This window comes from Megalops cyprinoides, chromosome 25 (assembly GCF_013368585.1).
Source record: "Megalops cyprinoides isolate fMegCyp1 chromosome 25, fMegCyp1.pri, whole genome shotgun sequence".
Lineage (NCBI taxonomy): Eukaryota > Metazoa > Chordata > Actinopteri > Elopiformes > Megalopidae > Megalops > Megalops cyprinoides.
In genome coordinates, this window is record NC_050607.1 from 12,400,881 (window position 1) to 12,424,286 (window position 23,406).

Sequence of the window (23,406 nt, forward strand, 5' to 3'; positions counted from 1 at the left end):
CTTCCCCTTCTCTTCCAGTACTTTGTTGAGATTCTGAAAGCCAAAGGAACCCTCAGGCAGGACATTAGAGAAAGCATCTTCAGCTCAATTAAATCCATTCATTCAGTAAACCAGTAAGTATTCTTTAAATAATTTATAGAATATTTATTCTTCGGAGAGGACAGGGAAAAAAAAACATTAATTGGTGACTTACATATTAATGAAGTAATGATAAACTCGGAGGATGCCTGCTCCGTTTTATCTGTTTGAGTAAACAAGATACGTGGAAATCGATGAGGTCGCCAGTTCTAAATTGAGTGCAGCATCGTCTTCTCCCACCCCCACCCCCCCACGGCTTCACCGTTTCATTTTAACCTTAGCGTCCTGGGAGGCGTCACTCGCATTGATCCACCCTCATTTAGATTTATTGTTTATTTTATCTGTTGGGAACGGACAGCGATGTATTATTTTCCTCACTGTTGTCATGGCAGCTTCAGTTAGCGGAAGTTTTCTGTTTAAAAAAAAAACGTCTGAATTAAACTGTGATATCTTTTTAACCCCAGCCCGCTGTCCCCGTTGGTTTGCCAGACCTGGAAATGCAGCATATGGTACCCATTTGGTATCAGTGGTCTTGTGAAGTGCATGGGAGATACCGGCTCGTTAGCATGTCACTAAGTGCATACTAATGTAGTGCCAGGCAAGGAAAAAGCAAAATGAGCCTTAAGCACAGGCTCTGAATTGATCTGAGGGTCGGCCAGCACTATGAAGCAACTTAACAGGGCTGGTGTTGGGAGTCTGTTCATCTTAAAAGAGGTCTGAAACTCTGATTTGTGCTGCACATCTGATGAAGAGGTCCCTCCCAACCTTAACTTTTGCATTTTCACACCTACGTCCATATACACATGTTGTCCAACGCAATGCACACACAAAAACGCTTGTTTAACCACTCTTAAGGCACTCGTGTCTGCATAAATAAGATAACTACAGTTCAACAACCTTTAAATGGTTAATAAATTCAAGGAGCGGATCGATATTAACGATTCGAGCCCAGTCATTTGAATGGGATCTCGGAGGCCGATGCGGAGCATTCATTCCGTTATCTGGCCCGTAATTGCGCCATTTGGAAGGCAGCTGGGTGCTGTATGGCCGAGCGTTAAAACTGACGTGGCCTACGAGGGATGTGGCGGGACAATTTCACACCTATAAGGGCTAAATCACGGGCTCCTTGATTGAAAATCATATCTTATTTACAGTTTAAATGATGAATGACCGCGTGTCCCCCAAGGTTTCCTTCAACACCGCGGGACAAGACTGACAGCTTTCGACAGCCGTGCAGCGGAATGAAGATGAAGGGTGAATTTAAAAGTCTGGAGAATTAGATCTATTGATACCCGGTCACCATACATCATCATTATACGCGATTATCTCAGTCGGAGGGGCCAAGGCACAATAGGAGCTTGACCATTTAGATCCATAAAGAAACAGCGATGAAACATCGATTTAGAAGAATTAAGAGGTGCGCTTTCCGGTGCGGTTCCGTTCTCTTATCCCAGGCGGAAGATCGTTGTTTTCTGGGTCCTGCTGGTGGATTTTGGAAGCAGACGTCTGATTGTTGTTTTGCGGCAAAGGCTAACAGCGGCATCTTTGTAGTACCGCTGCTTTTGGTTCGTCATTGTAAAGCATCAGTAGTTTTTAGACGTAAACTTGCAGGGTAAAAAAAAAAAAAAAAAAAGTCAAGGTTGTGAGAGCAGTTTATTTGCTGAAACACAAAATTTCACGCAGAGCAGATGAGAACATCATATAGGGTGGAAGTGGTCCACTGTCCCTTTTTTGAAAGTTCTGTGAGAGAGCTGTAAACTTTGGTGCGCGACTTCAACCACGCCGCCCATGCGACAGCCGGCTCAGATGTCTGCTTGCTCGTACTGTTGGTTGATTATAGGCTCTCTAGCATGAAGAACCTGTTTCATCTTCAATGCTTTTTTTTTTTTCGACATAAATAAAGAATGAAACAACATTCAAAACAAATATATAATTCCTTTTCCCCCTCTGGTGTCTAGATATGCATATGTATATGAATTCACAGGCGACATAAGGAACAAAGTTCCATTCTCCTGCAAAAAAAAAAAAAATTAAATAAATAAAATAAAGGCACTCTTATCAGCATTCCTCTTTCTTGTCTTGGAGTGCGGCGTGGAATTTAATTCGGAGATTTTTTTTCCCCTCCACTAATTTCCACTAAGTCTAGTCTCTTGCTGATGATGACACTGCATGCGAAAGCCTGGAAAATGAGCCAAAACCAAACGATATCCATAAAGCATTAAAAGAGACCAGAATCCTTCCTGTCAAAGATGCATGCACCAACAAACTTCTTACAGAAATATTTTTTTGTGGAGGGGGGCAGATCTGCCTTTGAATTTTATTTCTTATTTTTATTTGCTTACTCCTTTGCTGGTCCGTGATGGGGAGATGGGGCTCTAATGAATTCCCGTCTCAATAAACATTTCAGAATTAAAAAGTCTGGCGATTTGAATATATTGATACACCGGTGCCATACATCATCATTATAGCTGTTTATTGAGTGTGGGGACCAGGCGATCATAGCAGGCAGGGATAATTGGGTTGCTGCTCCATAACAAACCATAATAAAGAACTTGAAAGTGCTGTCACTTTATCGAGTAAGTAGCACAATTTCAAAAAGTATTTGAAAAATAAATATTCCGAAAGAACGCGTCTAGGGGGTTTCTTAATGAGAATAAATGTGGTTTGAAAATAGATCAAATAATATGCCGCGTGTCAGAAGACGAACCCTGTCACTGTGAAAAATATTGAATAAAATTAGAGCATAATTGAACGTCTTAAAGGTACCCCAGTACGATAACGGTCTGGCTTCTGAGACACCCCTCTCCCCTCCACCTTACCCCAGTCTCCAGGCCCTAAAGGGTCTGTTGGAAGTTGGGGGTACTTTAATCGTTGGATTTTTTTCTCTGTGTCTACGGGTGTGCATGTCACAACACTGCAGGTCAGGAGAGTTGCTCATAAGAAAATTGCAAAAATGAATCTCGGGCACGCTTTTGGTTTGTTTCTGAAAAAATATCAACACATGACTTCAGCTTGATCGCTTCTCGTTCGTAGTATGAAGTTCTTTTTTCTTTCTCTTTTTACTTCAGAAATGTTCACGCTTGCATGTCCATAGACATTTTTAAATTTTTATTCTCATTACGAACTTCAAGCATATATTGGATACATGTGTTAATGGTTTTTAAGAGTTTGCTGCATTTCCGGAACAACCTAAGGCTATGCTTTAATGTGTAAATAATCATGTTTTGATTTGAAGTGAGCTTTGTGCATTGAACATGGTCAGCAGTTGATCTGTGCTGCACACATTTCAGATGTGTTTAAATTCACCAAGGTGTACAAACCCACACTTTAACCCTTTTGTGGCAACTTGGCACTCCCATGTCAGAGAACACTTATTTGTCTGACAAAACCAAAACACAGTTCTCAGATCAGGCAGCGGTTTGTTCTGTTGGCTGTTGTTCATGGCAGTTTTGAGTTTGCTGTGTGACTTGGTGCACTTGGCACTTGGTTTTGAATGTTCTTGTTTGCTTTTGTTGCTGGCTGGCTAGTAACAACCGAATCGGTTCAAAACAACACACAATTAGTATTCATCCATTCTAACATTCCACAGAGGAAATCACATGGGCCTCTATTGTTTGGTTGAGTCTCAACCAGTCCAGATTCCTCAACCACTAAGAATTAATGTGGATTAACACAATGCAAAAGGAATACTAATGCTGTTTCCCTTCCCTTTGCTCACCGCCAAGAATTTAATTGCCCTAAAAAAAGGCATAAAAAATGTAAGTTATATTTTTATATTTATCATGATCGCCTCCAGCCATAAGAAAAACCGGAAATGCTATTTTGCCTGCCCTTTGCCCTCGTTAGAACTCTCCAGGCTCAGCAGACATCTACTGACTGAGAGTGGAGGGCACCTTAGTGCAGAAATTCATTAAAATCTATTTAAATCAACTTCACTGCAAAGCGTACCTTCTTTAACCATGTAAAGTCCCAGAGAACATTGTTAAGGAGTGGAATCAGGAAGGTGTGTTTGTGTGTGTGTGTGTGTGTGTGTGTGTACACGTGTGCATGTGCGTGTGTGCGTGCATTATTCCAAGTTTAGATAATAAGCTTGTTGCGAGTGTCAACATCCCGACGAATTCCCCATTTATCCGCGTTAATGTAACGTGCTTGACAGCCAGATCGGCTGCTGTACTTTTTCCCCCTCTTTAATGTATTTTTGTTCTTGGATCCGGCGAATGCTGTCATGCTGCAAAGTTCCCGGCAGAGCCCCGAGGGCAGGCCCGCCGCCTGTACCCCGATAAATATGTCAGCCATAAGCAGGAGGCCTCCGACGACTACACGCGCCGTGGTTTCAACACTCCCATCTTAGAAACCAGAACTACAGAACACTACGAGACTTAAGTTTTTTTTTAAGCATTAAGACTGCCCTAACTACCGCCATTAGACATTTCTCCGTTGCGCGTAGCGTGTTGCAGCTACAGTGGGGTGCAAGGCGGTAAAGTGAAATATTGAGAGAGGCTGGGAAACAAAGCGTGCTGTTGGTGAGGTGCGAGCGTTGGGGAAACGACTGTGGCTTGCATAAATAAAGTTGAAAGAAAACTGAGGATGACATTTAAAGGAGCCGTGTTCTGTGAGAAAATAGCAGCCAGCCGATTTGTTTGGACATACTCAGTTTGTATAAATCTGCCGTACAAAGGAAATTTACTTGGTGTATGCTCATGACATCCAACAAAACACTTTCCCAAAGGTTTTTTATTTTTTTCCTCTCCTACATATACTTTTTTTCCCAGACAGTCTAAAATTACTGACAAGAATAAAGGTTGTCTTAATAAGGTGTCTTGTTTCAGATTGTGAGAATCATGTCTGATGTGTCTGAGTTTTTTTTTTCTTTCCCCCTCCTGTTCTCGCCTTGTCCATGTTCAGGGCATTATTGGCCTATTTGGAAGATGGGAAGTTTGGACTCGGCTTTGAGAGATTCTGTCCTCACCTGAACTACTACTATACCTATGCAGACAACTTCCAGAAGGCCTCCAAGGTTCTGCAGGTAAGAGGATCCTCAGATGTGTTGGAGGGGATGCGTTAGTGGGTTACCTCACTCACCTGTTTGACGACAACTCTCTACACAAAGGTCATCTGACCACCCAGTTTCTACGCTGACCCCAAGCTGCTGTTGGACAACCACTTACAGCAGTCACTCCGCTAGCTTCCTTTGATATTTTTTGAACAGCACTCTACTTATTGTTGTTTTTGTTTGGTTCTTACGCCGTGAATCGCGATATGAATCATGAGAGGTGACCTTCCACATGTTCTGAGCCAGACAGCAAGGCCCGCTGCCAATTCCTCCCTATGAATATTTATTTGATATGGATTGACAAAGCAGGTGCCATTGATGAAACGCTCATAACGATCGCCTTCAAAGCTGCCGCGTTGAGTGTTAATCCGAAGCCCGCTGTGTCGTTACGGCCCGCGCGGCACACGGCTCGGTCTCCACAGCCCCCCCGGGTGTCACCGAGTCCAGCATCCCTGCTCCAGCGGATCCTGTTGCTGCGTTTTTTACATGCGGAGCGCCATTGCCCCGGAGCGCGGGACCACAACCCGTACTGCGGGCATTTAAAGCAGGACGCTCCATCTCGCGTGCCATTTCCATTGTGACAGGCGGGTCGACGCCCTTCCCCAAACGGGCCCCTCCGGCTAAATGCTAGCTGTCCGATCGAGGGCCCTCGCTGCGTGTCATCTGGACAGGCTTGGGCACCGCAGCCTTCATAACTCAGCGTCATGGAAACACACAGCAGGGCGGTGGGTGGGTGGAGGTGGGCGGGGGGGGGGGTTCTCCCTGCTCATTAACACATGGCTGTCAGACGACCTGTACCTGTACCGTCTTAACGAGCGCTTAGCCAACTCTTTGTGAGGCCACTCAACCCCTTCCACGAAACGCCTTCATTATCCCCAACTGTCTCCCGCTCCCTCAAAGTTGGTCCGGGAGTGGGCAAGAAGGGGGGGGGGGTGTTTCACCTCTTTGACATTTCCTAACCTCTGCTGCTTATTTATCTCTCTGAGCCCCTGAGCTCCAGAGATATCACTGTCTTAATTAAGAAGAAGGATGTGGCCACGGCCAATTGACTGATCCCATCGATTAAGGACTCGCTGCACAAGTAACATTGATTTTAGCAGTGGGTCTACATAAATGTAATTGTCGGAACATGGGGCTGCATAATTGCAGCGGTGTGACAGAGAGGAGTTGGTCTGTCCTTTTCAACCTTCAGTCTCCTTGTTTCGCATGATAATGCAGATTCCGCTCAATTAGCGGGGAGTTTTGAAATGTTAGCAAGTGTCATTTTTTTTCCCCCTCCTCTTTTTTTGGGCAACGCACTCCTCAGGATGCAGGGTACCTGGTCTCCCGAAAATAGAAATCTTACTGCGAGTTTTTAGTGCCTGTTTGGGGAAATTCAAAAATTAAAAGTCGAAACAAATGGCGTAGCACAGCTTTAAAGGAAATTCATGGTATGTTCTCTCATCAATAATAATTGACCTTGCAGCTATCCTTTTGTGTGTGTATATAAATATATATATATATATATATATATATATATATATATATATATATATATATATATATATCCAGTCATTATTATTTGCATCTACTTGGAGCCTGAAATGTCCTTTTTTGTTGCGTGGAAACAGGTGGTAGGTGTTAGAAAGTGAACTTCAGAGAGAGAGTTTTGATGGATCTACCATTGAACGCACAAGGTCATTTCAAGGCAGATCTGTGTTCAGTAAATCCAACCAAAAATTTCCCCAAGTTTAACAACCACTAAAAGAGGTTAAAGAAATGGTTTGGTCAGATCATTATAAGAATTGTGCCATCCTTTTCATCTTAGATGAGGGGGAATCAGCATATGGGTTCACACACGGAATAAAACTCACACAAATCCAGAACAAATGATATCTTCCTATGTCATTGTGTGTGTGTGTGTGTGTGTGTGTGTGTGTGTGTGTGTGTGTGTGTGTGTGTGTGTCATGCACATAATCACTCAACACAGAACAGGTAAACCTGGTGAATGCGTGGATACAAATCCTGAGATGGACAAAAGGGTCATGGTCTGCAATTTGCTGTTCTCTCTAATCGAACAGAAAAAAGCCCACACTAACTCTCGCACATCCCATTGAAAATGGAGGCAGTATTTGCGGGTGATCGTGAGACCGCAAGGCAGTTATCAGTATAAAGTAGTCATTTGGGTGCTGGTGTCCGGTTGGCCTTGACAATTGTGGGCCTCATTAGCACAAGCTGTGCTGCTCTTGAGCCATTTAGTAATGCACTTCGTCCTCATTCTCTGTGTTTCTTTCAGCTTCTTTCCTCCTTCCTCTGTGATGAGAGATCTGTTGTGTGTGTGGGAGGCGGTGGGTTAGTTGAGTGTTTTGCTTCTGTGAGGGTTATGCACTTGAACCCAGAACAATGTCTGACGCAATCTCCGACAGCCGACATTATACTGAATTACTGTTATCATTCATTAATCATCATTTTCAATTATGGCAACCCATCACTGCTCTTCAATAATACTTGCCTCATGCTGTAAACCAAACTGAAACAGGCATGTACAGAAGTTGAAGCAGAAGCAACATTAGCAGTGGGGCAAAGAGCCCCCCCCTCCAAAAAAAAAAACATGAAACATGAATAGTGTGCATGAAAACTTTTCTGTCCCTGTTTCAAGTTTACAGAATGTCCTGTCTGTGCAAGGGCTAATGGGACAGGTGGTGTAGTATTGTCACTGTCGCTGTACCTTTCAAACAGATACAAGTGAAGAAGAACAAGGCCTTCAGACGATTCAAGAAGCTGCAGGAGTCGCGGCCCGAATTCCGCAACTCAAAGCTGGAGGATCTGCTGCCTCTGCCTCTCCAGCGCATCCAGCAGTGAGTGCCGGTCTCTACAGAGTCATGGATTAAAACACACTTAAAAGTGTGATGTTTGCATTAACATTTGTGTTTAGTCGTGTTAACGGACGCTCTTAACCAGAGAGACTTGCAAAAGTACATACCATACAGGAAGGTCAGGCCAAGAGCGGAGATGATACTAAATCATAAGTGTCACACTCTAATAATAGGAGTCTTTACATTACATCCCATACTTTAAGTGCCTCAGTAGGTGCAGGATGAAAATGTTTTTGAGGATATGCTGTGAGTGCCCAGACTTTGGTGTTAGTTGAACCAAGCTGTAGTTTAAACCGACGAGCATTCAGTCTGCAGTCTTTGGTATATATAATTCTTTTGTTGTGGAGTAACACAGAATATTTACAACCTTTCCAATTTTATTCATGCATACAACACATAATAATGCCTAACAGAATGAAAACGAAAAAGGATTTGATTCACTTGTGATCGACAGGTATGGATTACTAACACTAGGGTGCATGTCGTGCTTATAGGCTGCGTGATACACAGCGGTTTCTATGCAATTAAGTGTTCAGTCTAACTGTAAATACTAATTAATAGTACATCATGACAGTTCACTTGCCCATTGCCATACTGTTGTTCCCAAACGTGTGCTTTCGCACTGAGGTGTCAAAGTAAACGGTGCAGCCACCGTGTACTCTGAATGTCTTAAGCTGCAACAGGCCAGAGCATGCTTTATCTCTGTGGACACCACTGAAGTATTAGGGGAGATCTGGGCACGTATTTCCATACATACATCCACTCCCTTTATTACCTGTGATCGTGGTTATCACAAACACAGAATGTAATTTGTAGGTTTACGTTCCTCCACCGGTGCAAAAGAAATCAATTCAGCGGGAAAGCGTTCTCCATCAGTCTTACGTTTACGAGCGGTGTGTGACTGACACTGTCTTATAATGGGCTCTGTGGGAGATTAGGCAGTGTTTACGAGCTGCCGGCGCTGATACACGCTCATGTTCTGAACTGAAAGCCTATGGATTTTGGATATGCACCGCTGCACCGTGTCAGTGCTAAGCTCGCCTGCTTGTAATATGATTAAAGCGTACAGATTGTCCCCACGTGTCACACGCGTGTCATTAGAATGATTGGGCAGCGGGTTGCTTTACACACATTCTCTCACACACACACACACACCCCCTTCTTGTTTAGGATTTTATTTTGTGTTCATATTTCCTTAAAAAATGCTCCCGTTTTAAGTGTATCATTAGAAAAACCGTCGCTGACGTAGATGGCACTTGTTTCACACTTGAAGTGTTCCTGGTTTGCAGCGTTGGTTGGTTTTTTTTTTTCCATTACTAGTCACCCGTTTCTTCACAGGAAACCTTAATTGTAACCTGCGGTAGAGAGACAGAATTACTGACGGCAGCGGCCGTTCCTGCTCCCAACATATCCCAGAACTGTCAAAATATCCTTTGTTAAACACCAATTTGTTGGCTGTAATTTCATGCGGTCTTGAACCCTGTCATGAATTAATACAGCATGAAGCAAAAATGGACCAAAACATGCTTGTTAATGAAGAGGAGTAGTAACGTGCCATTGTTTTACCAGGCTGGTTGAGAATGTCTTAATTATGGTCTTCTTTCTTTTTTTTTATTTTAAGTCCTTTGTTTAATGGAAACCCGAACATCCGAACAAAACAGGCCCGGGCCCCGCCTCTACAGATGGGATCCACAAGCCAAAGCACATTAGAGTCGGGAGGATATTTGCGTATGTAGAGCGTTGTGTGCAATTTTAAATATAGTGCTGTATCATAACATCGGACTCAGATTGCACGGAGCTACGCTGATGGATTTCTGTGCTGTGCTAGATTTTGCCACACGTTTCCGTTTCGTGTTTCCAAATCATTTCCCGCGGCATAAAAATAGTAGATGAACACAGGACGTGCAGCTGTCTAATTCATGAATTAATCTTAACCTTTATTTAATCAAGAAATCTCTCATGACCCTGTTTTTTTTTTTTGAGAGTCCAGCCAGGAAAGTCGAGAAGGAAGTACATTACATTGTGACGTCTGCCTAAGCCGGTCACAATACAAACACCAGACACAGATATGATACAAAAATAAGCATAAATGGTTTTTCATTGTCTGCCTTAATGACCGTACCCTGACGAGCCGGCGGAGAGAGGAGTGGGCCACATTACGCCTGGGCCTGCCACTCTTTACAGAAAGGAGGGGGAACCATGGACAGCAAACAAGTGATTCCCCTTTCCTTGTCATTTAACGCGCTCGAGGATGATGGATCGTAACCGCGTCTCCAGCGTCGATACTTAAGGCATTATGAAGGAGGAAAAATCATTAGAGTGATGAAGAGATGACATTCAGTGGCGCTGTGGGGAAATGGCTCCCCTTCCTGCAGAGCCTTCTGATGATGGCAGTGATGGACCTCGTTGGCTTTATTGGCTGCTCTTGACTGTGAATGGCATTATTGCGGCTGTCTGTTTATGCGTGGATGTATTGACAGGGAGAGGCGTGCCTTTTAAAGGGACAGGCCCCGCTGAGCGCCAAGGGCGAGCGCCGCTTTGTTCTGACCGGAGGTGTCAACTGGAGGGGAGATCAGAGGCTTGCGACCTCTTTTGTGTTCTGGGTACCCCTATAGGGATCAACCGCTGCTCTGAAGACCCCCCCCCCCCCCAACCCCCCAAGCAGTGTTTATTTGAAGAGACTGAAGACTTTGTCATAATTGCACACAAAGTGCAGTCTTGGTGATGAAGTTCGTTTATTTTAATAATGGTTAATACAGATATTAATGTAGAAAAGAAAGCATTTAGGGGAAGGAGGTGTCTTTTATTGCAAATACCTCTGATGAAACACCCAAAGTTGGATCCAGTTGTGCATCCAGACTTAGGAGCCAGTGTTGTGATAGAGATTGGGCACTGGAGGTCACCCCAGGCAACCCTGTGACCCTCTCGTGAAACAGTTCAGTAGGTCACCACTGAGTCTTTTCCTCTGTGCTTTCATAGAGAGACCTTGAGTGCACTCAGTTTAAACAGCTTAGCCCGGGATGAGGCCATTCCACTCTTTTCCTTCCCTTTAATGCTGATTTGTGGTTACATTACAGTCAAATCCGTGCATTTGAATTCCATTTCATCACAGTGCACTTTATCATCTTCCAGCCTTTATGAAGGGTTTAGAGGGTGACTACATTTCTTACACAGTTTTTTCTCGGAAGGCAATCCCCCGAGAGACGCACTCTTAACTACACATGTGTTTAACTTCATTTTAATATGCATGTAATGGCAGGAATCCACCTCCGGTTGCATAATTGTTTCTGACATGTAGCACATGTTGCTGGAGTCACCCTCCTCCATGGAAAAAAAAAAAGAGAAGACGACGATGGTTCAGCTTATTCCAAGTCACATTATATTGCAGGCAAGGTTGGATTAGATTACACACCCTCTGCTTGCTGGCAGTGCCAGAGGGGACATCACCAGAAGGAGAGGAGAGTGAGGCGAGTTTGCAGAGCTGTGACCTAACAACGGGAAAAATGGGCCCTGTATTTTTGCCAGGGTAAGTGAAATCACTGGCTGGGGCCTGCAGCCTACTCCCGGCCACCATGCTGCCCAGCACATCCTCCACATCCACTCTGACTCTCTTGGAGCGTAACGCAGGTTTCAGGTAGGACTCTGACACTCTTAGAGTGATGTTTTGCTGTGCTTTTTCTCCCTGTTCCGTGCTGAGGGGATGCAGGCCTCTCATAGCCTGGAGGAACGCTCTCGTTCCGGGGGACGCCATTCCCTCCCTCCCCTATACCCCCGGCCGCGGGAGAAAGCTCTGTTGTTAATCTTGCCGTTGTCAACAGTAACCCCCGCCCCACCCCCCCGCGCGTGTTAAGAGCAGTGAACTGGCTGTCAGCACGTACTGCTAGGGCCTCTCCCCCTAGGCCCTGCCTGCCTCGCGTTGACACCCGTCGTCTGTAATTAAGCTCAGCAGCGGCGGCGAGGGAAGGGCTCTCACAGCCTAAACGCGCGTAACCATCTGCCCGCGCCAACTGGCGCCGGCGCTCATCCAGCCCAACCCAGCGGCTGAGGAGGCCTCCCTGCCTGACATGGTCCCACCGTGGGCTGCAGGTGCCCACCGGGGCCCTAGGCATGGCAGGGAAGGCAAGGCCCAAGCCAAAAACTTGGACTGTGCGTGTGTGCGTGTGCGTGTGTGTGTGTGTGTATTTCAGCCCGTAGCTGCAGAGCTGAGGTACAGGGTTGTCTTCCATGTGTTTTGGGGAGCCCCAGGAGTGTAAAATGGTGCCAGATTGCCACATTGGAAAACATACGGTTGTGTCACAAATACCGAGACATAAGTTATCTGACAGGATTGGGAATACTGGGGCTTTGTTTTTTTCATTCATCTTCCTTTTCCCATAGTTCTGCCAAGCATTTGTTGTTTGATCATCTTTTTTTATGAAAGTTAGGAGTCTTCAAAATGGAGATCCCTTAATATGCATCCCTGCTTTACTCTGGGAAGACAAAACCGAATGATCTCTCTTATGTCCAAAGAGCTTCTTCTGTTGATTGTAGCCACATGCAGTGTGTGCGATATGACAGAGATGGTGTCCCTGGGGTGCGATTTTTGTATCTTCACCAAAAATCATATTTTCCATTTACTAAAAATGCCAATGTACTCGTGTACAAAGCAGATATTCTCTGAGTTTGTAAAAACATTTGAAAATGTAGGTTTGCTGTTAAAGAGCTGAGATCAAAATGAAGCCCAGTTACTCATAATTTATGTAATTTCAGCCATATTCCCTTACAAAAACTGAACAAACACTAGTGGTGTTACCCAGTGACTCCTGAATCCTTATATGAAGGTTGGCCTTGTGTTTTTTCATCTTACCGTCTGAAGCAAATTTGGTCTTTCAGATATTCCCTGTATAATTTATGAATAGTTGTGCAGTTACCACTGGGCTATGAGCTAGAAGAGAGGCACAGGCATGCGTGTGGAGCCTTGTCCAGTTCCAAATTTTGCGGGCAGATCTAACGAACCATCAAATGCACAATCCAGTGAGATGGATGCAATTTATGGATGAAGGTGCCGAATGGGTTTTGGAGCAGGCTGCTCTCAGCCACAGAATCGTCCGCTCAGATTAACCGCATGGGTCTCTGGTTTCAATCCCATAATTCCCAGCGGCAGCGGTCAGTAAGTGATTTTAGTCCAGCAGTCCAAAATTCAGCATTCGGCCTACTCTACTCTTGGACATTTTATTTTTCCTCTCTGTTCGCCTAACTGAATTTACTTTGAATCTCTCCCCTCTTTTGAAGAAACTCCACTGCGCTTTAATTAGTCAGGTACGCCGAGAGGTGCGTCTTGCCTCTCAGCGCCTCTCTCTCACGTGACGAGCCGTGCAGCCTCTAATGCAGATGCACATTGCTCACATTTTGGAGCTGTTAAACTTGAATAATTATGGAACAGCCTATGCAGTGTTCAATAACCCATGTAGATGCCTGACAGCGCATGTTGTCTCTTAATTAGAAATTTGAATCCTTAATGCGTGTATATTAAGAAAAATAATTGGACAGATTTTTTTTTTTCCCTTTTCTCTTTCACTGACAAGTGCGTTAGTACTGAATGACCCAACATGTCTGCCGGAAGAAAAGAGCACATTTCATCTGCATATTACAAAGGAATTAGCTGGGAATAGTTAAGTGGCGCGTCTGTAAGTAGGACAACGGCGCTTTCTAATCCTCCCGTCTTCATTATAATAACTTAATTGGTATAGATATCATTCGGATTATATTATTGTCTTGTTATCATCTCTTTGCATTGGCGGTAATGAGTAGGACAGGGCTGTTAAATGAGCAACTTCCGTTTACATTATTTGGAATGTGCCTTAATATTACTCATTAGAATGTTCCCTTTTTTGTTAAAGAGAGCAGGGAAATGCTTTGCTTTAATTTGATTCCCCCCCTCCCCCTTACCCCCCCACCCACACCCTTAATAAGTATGAGGACATTCAGGGCTGATAATGCCTGTAATGTATTTGTTATAAGACAAGAAAAAAGATCTGAAATTATTTCCCTTTCAAGTGCTTCTTAATTGAAGGAGGCTTAATTTAGCTCTGCGTTTGTTGTAATTTTATTTCTAACGAGTAATGCGATGTTCCTCTGTTTGGGGTCGGTGTAATTTTGATGAGGAGCTGATATAATTTCATTTCCAGCTAGCCTGCTCTCAGCCCTGTGCTGTAGGTCTGTGTGACATAACATAGTTGGGCCCTGCTGGGTTTCATTTTTGCCACATGCATGTTGAAGCCTCGTAACATTTTTCCCCACCTCATACAGTATGTGCCCCAAAGCCACAAGCTTGTAGCTCCAGTACTCCAATACTTCTCTTAGTAACTCGACAGTATCTCAACTCTCTGTCACTTGTGTCCTCCTTGCTCGTTCCGAGGTACAGTGCATTCATTGGAAGGACTGAATTTCCAGGGATTCACACTGCGTTTATGCAGCATGTCTCCCATATCTGATCTTGATATGCTGACAGTCTGCTTGCCCTTGTCAGTGTTGCTTGGGATGCTATGGAGTGACACTGAACATGTTTCTTCGTCATTCTTTTTTTTGAAGTGGTTATGGAGGAAATAATCGGTATTAGGATATCTTGGTGGAAGAGCCATGTCAGTCCGTCCGCGCCAATTAGCGGAAAGCTGTCGGATCATTCTGACTGCCAGTAACTTAATAGAAAGGTAGTCTGCTATTGATAATATGTACATACAGATTTTCTGACATTCGCTATCATCCATTACTCTCGGTTTGCATCAGTCATCCTACTGCTGCCACCAATGTGATCTTATGTGAATCATCTCTGATTGTGATTTACCCTAACAGAGAGCCTTTCTTTTGTGGCACTGAAAACAGACACAGACGGTAAACACAGAGAAGGACTTGGAGCCAGAGACAGACACAGTGGAAATCAATGTTGATTGTCAATGCCACCAAGGTCGCACTGCCCCTCTGTGGATCTATAGACCAGGATTAAGAGAGCTGTGAATCTGCCATGGCAGGTTTCATTTCTGGAACGATCTCTATTGCCACTACACTTCTTATGGCACGCTGCCAATTAAAAAAAAAAAAACGGTTTTCTTCTGAAAAATATTCATCAAATTTCAAAATGAATGAATGAATGTTTTTTTTTCTTCTTTTTTCTAGAACATGGTTTATTCCATTTGTTTTTCTAATGAAGATATTTCAACTTTGAATTTCTTGAATAAATGCTCGTTTTATCTCTAATTAGAAAATGCATGAGAAAAAAAAGTCTGATTTTCGGATGAGATACGAAGAGCAGATTACATTTCACAGGGGAGAATTAACGAGCAGGAATACCTGTGACTTCTCAGCCTTGCTCTGTCCTGTGCAGGCCTGTCGTACAATATGTTATAGTTACACATTGTATTACATTGTACATTACATTACATTACGTACTTTTGTATTGAATTGATTACCTGTTTTTTTTTTTTTTTTAAAAACACAATCAAGCATTTTCAATGGAACACGTAGCGATCATAATGAGCAAATGAAATCCACACTTCATGCAGCCCACACCCTTAATGTGTAGACTTTAGTTAATATGCTGCAGTCACTGTCCCGAATAAAGATAACCCCTCAGATTTTGAATGCAGTCTGAACCTACACCGGGACTCGCTTCAGGAAAAGGAGGGGCGGGGGGGGTGGGGGGAACAGTCAGGTAAATTGGAATCTGATTTTCATGCGATGGATATTCTCCCAGTCTTGTAGTCTTACCCACAAAGACTTGTCAGTACTGGAGTTTAAAGGCAGGAGCAGCGGGAGAGATCTCTTTCTGCTGGATACTATCAATTTCAGTCGTTTTCACAAGTGACGGGTGACATCCATCTGCTGTCACAGGTATTTATATCATAACATGGCTGCAGGAAATGCGAGGCAGTGGTGGCTCTCCCCCTCCCCGATGTTTCCTCAATGATGAAATGCACTGCCGTGGCACGACTGAATTCTTGGGGAGACGGAATACTTGAGCAACATCTTTTGCTAAACCTTTTCCCCTCTGGGATTTTAGGGATGGCTGCGAATAAACTTTTTTTATTGTCTTTATTACTAAGAAGTGGTATAATCCTGTAGGTAAAGGTCTCTTAAAATAATAATGAGGCTGTCTGTGTAAATATTTAATAAAGCGTATTAACTTTGTTTGCGGTCATGTAACGCCGCCATACTGTATTAATTCTACACGTCCAGGCGGCAGTATGTATACATAATAGATTTGGCTTTAATGTTGTGCGATTCTAAGCGCTTTAGACATATTTACTAATCAATATTAATGTTAATATGTACTTGAAGAATCCAATATACAGAAATACATCTGGAATAGAGTTTGAATGTGCTTTTTGTCCCAAGGGTATATGGTCCCTCTGAGTGAAATAGCCCTCACTCCCCTGCTTTCCTGTTATTGGTGTAAGTCTGTTCTCAGGTGTTAATTGATAGCATCGTGTTCATGCTGATGGTACTTTTTTCCTCCAGATACAGCGGTACAGTGTTTCCACAGGGACCTCGTTTATTGGAGTTGTTTTTTTTTTTTTTTGTTGGGGGGGGTTGTCTTTTTCACAAAAATACCACATAATGAAAAAGTTGAGCGCAGATACAATTGAAAGTATTTCAAGGTGTTTGCAAGTACCTGTGGCCAAACCCGTCAAGACTGATCTTTAAAGGCAGGTGGGATTCAATCAAACCACAAAGGAGTCTGACCTTAACTGTGAGTAGCATGTCTAAGCAAGCGCTGTGAAGGAACTAACAAGCGGATAAATAAATAAAATAAACAGATGAATAGAAATTTGACACACGCGTAAGTTCCTTACTCAAATTCACGGACAAAGCGCGGTGCAATTAGATTGAATCGGAGCCCGCGTTGGGCTTTTGACAGCGACAGCTCTTGAATGTGTCGCGCGCAATTCAGCTCCGTTTCGGCAGTCGTCTTCCCCGTCTTTGTAGCACTCCCTAGATAGATTAAGGCCAGAACTCATTTTTGATGCCGTCTGAGATTGGAGGAACACCTTTCTTTAACTCCCACATGTGTACCTGTGCAGCAGCCACACTCTGTAGTCACAACAGAGGCCCAGACTCGCGTTTCATCTTCCCTCTGTCTTTATGTGCCTTCAGCTTGTGGCCCAGGCCTCTTTCAAGCCCTGCCGAAAAGAAGCGAGAAGCCCCTTAGTTCCTTGTCTGTTTGCTCGCATGGAGGAGTTAATGGCATGAAACTGAGGAATATCGACGCCTTTTTGTGAGTCGCATTACCCTAAATGGGTCGCACTCCGTACCAAAGGAAAAACTGTAATGAAATTGGCCATTTTGGGAAAGCTCGCTCCCTCTCTCATTTTCTGTGTGACACCAGGCGACCCAAATGCCTCAGAATCCACGGGTAACCATTAAAATTGGACCCATCCTTTTACTGGTATTTGGATTTCATTCCGGCCCTCTCATTTCCCACGAACAGAGTGAAATAAATATCCCAGAACTTCCCTATCGTCTCTTGTGTGTCACTTCGTGATGAGGTCATTTCCTCAGATTTTGTAAATGACACAGGTCTCCGAGTGGCCTGTCATTTATAACCTCTCTCAAATGGGGAGGCGATCTCCCAATAATCAATATTTAATTTCTCCTGGATGGCAATTCATTGGACTTGGGGGAAAGGTAAATAATGTCCAGATCTGGACTCCTGTCAAATACAGCCTTGCGTTTGTGCCACATTTTCACTACCCTACTGGAATTAAGGAGGTTACCTGCACACGGCCATACTGTGGCTCTGGGGACATCAGAAAACACTGTAAAAGTCATTCCTTTCACAGTCTGGGCTGTAGATACGATATGGCTTCGAGATGTGTTTTTTTTTTTTTTCTTTTCTTTCTTCTGAAGGCAGTTCACGTTAACACACTGGCGACGCTGCTACCTGCTTTAGGGACTGATGTGCTCTGACAGAACGGGACTTAATCATGTCGAGGAAGTTGACTAGAAAGAGTGCAGTGTTTGCGCTGTGCATCTTTGCCCCTGCATAGAAGCTATTCTGCAACAGGCCTGTCGACCTGCTAACCTCTCCTGCTTTATTTCTGTTCTGTTGGTTTAGGATTGTTATGGTTAAAAATGAAAAGGGGGGAAAAATACTTTTTTGTTTTCTTTTCCCAGGTACAAGCATTTCTTACGGGACCTGGCAGAAAACACTAGCCCAGAGCACCCAGAATTTCCTCAGTTCTCAAGTAAGAGTCCTCACCACTGTACTCCTAATCACTAATGGATCACACAAAAAAACGTGAATGTGCTCCATTTACCTTATACCATTTAACTTGGTACCCCCTGTGTGTGTGTGTGTGTGTGTGTGTGTGTGTGTGTGTGTGTGTGTGTGTGTGTGTGTGTGTGTGTGTGTGATTTTAAATGCCAGCCTTATTCTCACACATACAAGCTCCATATGACCATTTGACACTGTTTTTCATGCAATCAGTAGTAGACACATCCCTCTCTCCATGTCAGCATTGTGTATCTGTCAGGGAAGGATATCTGATTATTGTGCCTGTTTGCATTACAAGGTGTAGTGCTACACCTGAGGACGATGAATAGAAGTAAATTCTGTGGTTTTTACCTTTCAAGAGCATGAAGGTTTTTACCTTTCAAAAGCATGAGGAAAGTGTACAAACCAAGAATGGCTGGCCCAAAAAATAAAAAACAAGTCTTAGTGAAAGAAGGGCCTACCTCATCCTTGTTAAGGTAACAAAGAGCAATGCTCCTCTTCCCAGCTTTATTATTTATTTACTATTATTATCACAGAACAACATGACTCAAAGAGGATAAAAGTATTGCTGAGCTCCACGCGAGTCTACATTCTCTATCTGGATTTTGAAATCGTTAATTGGGACCTGACCAGGGGATATGAAGCGTGATATATATTAATAAATAATATTTCAAAATCAACAGAAGCCTGATAATGACTAATTTCTAATCCCAATGTCAAATAAACAGCAGATCCTACTTAAGCACAAATTTACACAAAGAATTATTTATGTGTTTTAATTAAAATCTCATTGGCTGTGTGCTGCTTTTGCTTACAAATTAAAACGGCTGCGATATTTTATTTTCTAAGATGAAGGAACATATCATTTGCTACTCTGCTGCTCCTTCCTCTTTTAATTTGAAGTTGTTTTTTTCTGGCTACTTTTTTCCCCTTAATGTGATGTCTCATTAGAAAAGGAATTGTACTTAAAAAAAGAGCTCTAGCACATAGAACTGATAAAGCACACAAGAAGTGAAAATTACCAGAGTCCTGTTGTTGTTTTTCACTCTTTTTGTCAGGGTTCGTTTTAGTTCGCAACATGTTGATAGCTCGGTGTCAAGTGTTTTAATCACCGCACTTCAGAATCTTTTTAGCCCACATGTTAATATGAATTCACAAGTTTAGGCAGACAGGCTCCCCACACCCACAATAGCGGCCCTGTCAGAGGTTAATTAAAAACATTAACAATGAAGTGCTCCTATGGCCAATTTATATTAAACATATTTGGTAGATAAAAAGGCGCCAACTTGTACCTGTCTGTTATGCATGTCAGATCCGTTATTAATGCATTTGGTATAGGCTATGCTAAAACACAATTATGAAAAGGTGAAAAATATATATATAATAATAATGGGAATGTTTTAGAGCGGGAAAACTCATTTATGTAAGACGGAGCTGATAATTGTTATAAAGATAAGTGACCCAATTAGTCTACAGTAATTATTTTATCTGAGTCAAGGTTCCTGAAGCAACATGCTCGTCGTCTGATTCTTAATGCTCTGTCGAACAAGACAGTTGAATTCAAAATTAGAGGACATCCCTTCATTTAGTTTTTGTTTGTTTTTTTTTTTCCTTTTTTTGTTTTTTTTTCGCAGATATATGTAAATGTGAATAGTAATTGGGCGTTATTAGTACACATGGTTCATCGAGTTGCTTAGTGATTAATTAAATCAACAGAGCACACCTGAGTTATGCAGATTAAATGTACAGGAAAAAATAGGGCTCATTAAAAACATTCTTTGTAGTAACTGGATATAATACAATGCAGCTCCGTCAAAGCTACGTATTCTTTGTCTCTGCCTATTTTGAATATTATGCTGCTATTGAAGATTGTACATTACGGAATACTTTATTCTTGTAATATTCACATGAAATTTCATGTTTTAGGTATGTGTAATTTGTATATTCTGTGTTGGTGGTAATGTGCTGGTGTAATGGCTTATTGCACCTGATGCTAGCACATTGTTTGATGCCCACTATGGATACAGTGAGTTGTAGGTTTAAGCCTCAGCTGATAGACTCTCTCTCTCTCTCTCTCTCTCTCTGCTGGGTTCCCGCACCTCTAGGAGCGTGAGAGAAACAATGGCGCCTTAGTGGAGTGACATGCAGTCATGCTGTTCGACGTGTCATATTCGGGAATGTCCTCTGACCTTTCTGGGCCGTCCCGGCTCAGAGTCTGCTGTACCAGCTGTAAATTTCAGATTCATTCAAGAATAAAGTAAAGCTTTGGTGAGCAGCATTCTGTTAGAAGTTAGTGCTGTGTAATGAGACGCACACTCTCGTTCTCTCCCCTGCTCGGGTTGAGGGGAGCGATGGTGTTGGTTGCGATATTGCTGGTTCACCACCGTATGTGTAGGCACTTTTGGAGCCCCTAATAAGACGAAGGCACACCTTCTTCATGGCGACATTTAATGGGTTACAGAACGCCCCGCGGAGCCGACAGCGAGCGCTCTAATTAACGCGGCCGTCCGCCGCTCCTCTCCGCGCCGCGCGTCCTCCCCCGGCGCCACATCCAACGCAATCACCAGCGTTTTGATATTTTAATTTCACCCGAGCGGGGTCACCCACCGTCTGGGGACGGGTGACGAAATCAAACAGAGGGCCGCTCCCGCCCGCGAGGCGAGGGGGGGTGGGGGGGGGGCCAGGGGAAAACAAACGGAGCGTTACCGTGTTTGCTGTGCCCGGGATAATGCCGCTCTCCTCCCGCAGGGTTCCCTACGCTGCGTGCGCCTGTGAAAACGCACCACTTTCCCCATCGCGCGTGCGTGTACATAAACATACTCACAGTCAATGCAAACAGCTCACCACACGCATCTATGTATATAGACAATGTGTACGGGTTTTGGATATTGATTTTTTTTTTTTTTCCTTCCCCTGTGCCACTTTGATTAATTGGTTGTTTGTTACTGACTGAATGAATGACTTCAGTTCTTACTGAACTTCTGAAATATTGTCATGAAAACGGTCCTATTTCTGGGAATTGGTTAATCACCAGTGTAGTCATGTTTGCAGATTTTTACATTATTTATAATGATATTAATAAGTTTTGAACTTCCACATGGGATATTACAATTATTTTATGTCAGAGTGGATGAACTGAGATTGAATTTAAACAACTTTCTTGCTTCAGGATACCAAAATCACCAATAGCAAATTTGAGTGAATTGAGCCTGAATATTTCAGATTTCTTTGTTGGTCCAGTTTGGAGTGGAGGGGCGCATGCTGGCGTTGCTGATTGGATGATTTTTGGAACTGATGGTTAGATAATTAATGTGGTTTGTTTCAGGCCTGCAGTTCCAAATAGAGCGGAATATATGTCACCAGCACATAAATCACCCAATCAGCAAAGGACCTGGGAAAAACCTATTAACATTCTACTGGGTTTGAAAGAAAAAAAACTGCTCAGAAAATTTGGAATCTGACCACAAGGGTGAACCAAGTCAAACTCAACTTGACCTTTCAACCCGTCCCTTAAATCCTAAAGACACCAAAACAGATACACAGTGTGAAGTCTCAGAACAGCTAGCTAAATGCTTGAGATTGAACCTAAGCTGTGCTAATTGGCTAGCGCGGGAATGCAGTGCTGTTGATAATATACCCTGGTGGAGTAACGTTTTAACTGTGCGTGTGCCAGGGGCGGTGAAGGCAATCTCGGGGGTGTCTCAGCGTATCCAGGACAACGCCCGCAGCCACGAGAACCACCTGCAGATGCAGAGGGTGCAAAAACTGCTGAAAGGACGAAAGACCAAGGTGTTGGCTCCAGGTTAGTTCTTGTGATCATCTATTCCTTTCATCTTCTCCGAGAGACCACCCCTTCTCTGTCGTCTGTGGGGAGGTGGGAAAAGAAGAGGAGGAGGAGGAGAAGGGAGAGAGGGAGGGAGAGAGAGAGAGAGGGAGGAGGGTGGAGGTGGAGGACAGGAGAAAGTTTGCACTATGGAAGGAGGAAAAAAGGTTCATTTTCAATAGGAGAAAAATCACAGCATGGTAATTAACACCACCAAAGTAATGTCATAAGTGTGGACTTCTTTTTCTAAGATGGAAAAAAAATAAACTAAATAAAAATGATGATTGATTGTGGGTAAGTAATAGGGTGGGTGGGGGTTTTGGGGAGGAGGGGGAGGTGCCTCTTCTCCTCCCTTGGCTTCTCCCTGTTTCTTCTCTCTCGACTTGTGGAGTTTGTGGCCCCTTTCTTCCTGCCTCCATGCCTTTGTGTCTCCCAGGAGAGATGCCCACATGTGCAAAACACAGAGAAAGCTCCTCATGAAAGTCCGGGCCTGCCAATCTCCCCCAGGACCAATTAACGGCGCTCCACATCTTGTGGGCAGGCAGATAAAAAGGATGTGCAAAGTCCGTGTGTAAGAGTGTGTGTGTGCATGCGTGCGCGTGTGTTTGTGTGTGTGTGTGTGTGTGTGTGTGTGTGTATGTATGTGAGTGTGTGACGCGCAAGCTTGAAGGGTGGAGGGGGGTGGTGATGATGAATACCCAACAAGCCGTAGCCCAATTCTCTCAGATGTGGCGGATGTGGGAAGTTTATAAGCTTTCTCATCCAAACTCTCGAGGTCCCCGAATCTACCGAGAGCCCTCTCATCCAATAACGTCACAGGGTTGCAGTGAAGGCTGCCTCCCGTCCCTGCGGCTCCTTCTGTGGGTAAAAGAGAGAGATGCTGTACAAATAAGTAACCTCAGAGCCCTTGAAACGTATTAAGCCGCGCGGCAGGAAACGCAGGGGCGAACGTCAGACCGAAAGCGGAATCAATGGGATATTGATACGCCTGGCTGTCTGTCGGGTGAAAGCACATGCTCGCGATTCCTGTGTGGGTGACTGCAGTGAAACCCTGCCATCTCCAGCTGTCTGCAGGCCCGGCGTGTTTGCACCTGTAAACCCCCCCCCCCCCCCCCAGCTATAATACCAAACATTTTTCACATTTGTCAGGTTTTTCCACATCACGATATCTGACCTGAGTCTGATATGATGCTCCTGAGAAATGTTGTTGAGGACAGTTTCTGGTTCTGAGATATTGGAATGACCACCAAACGTTGCCAATGCCAGCCAATTATCACAACATAACCCATTTAGAATGTGGAATTTGAAATTCCAGCTATAGGAATTATTGGGCGTTGCATTGGAAATT

The 23,406-nt window shown here is 43.8% G+C and overlaps 1 protein-coding gene across 1 annotated transcript in view; it reads left to right on the forward strand.

The window, feature by feature from the left end:
- Positions 1-23,406, forward strand: part of arhgef39 (Rho guanine nucleotide exchange factor (GEF) 39) — a 49,540-nt gene that overhangs the window by 9,292 nt on the left and 16,842 nt on the right. The window contains exons 3-7 of the mRNA XM_036520503.1: positions 19-113; positions 4,984-5,104; positions 7,850-7,968; positions 18,136-18,206; positions 21,909-22,037. Coding sequence (XP_036376396.1) covers positions 19-113; positions 4,984-5,104; positions 7,850-7,968; positions 18,136-18,206; positions 21,909-22,037 — 535 coding nt within the window. The remainder of the gene's footprint in view (positions 1-18; positions 114-4,983; positions 5,105-7,849; positions 7,969-18,135; positions 18,207-21,908; positions 22,038-23,406) is intronic.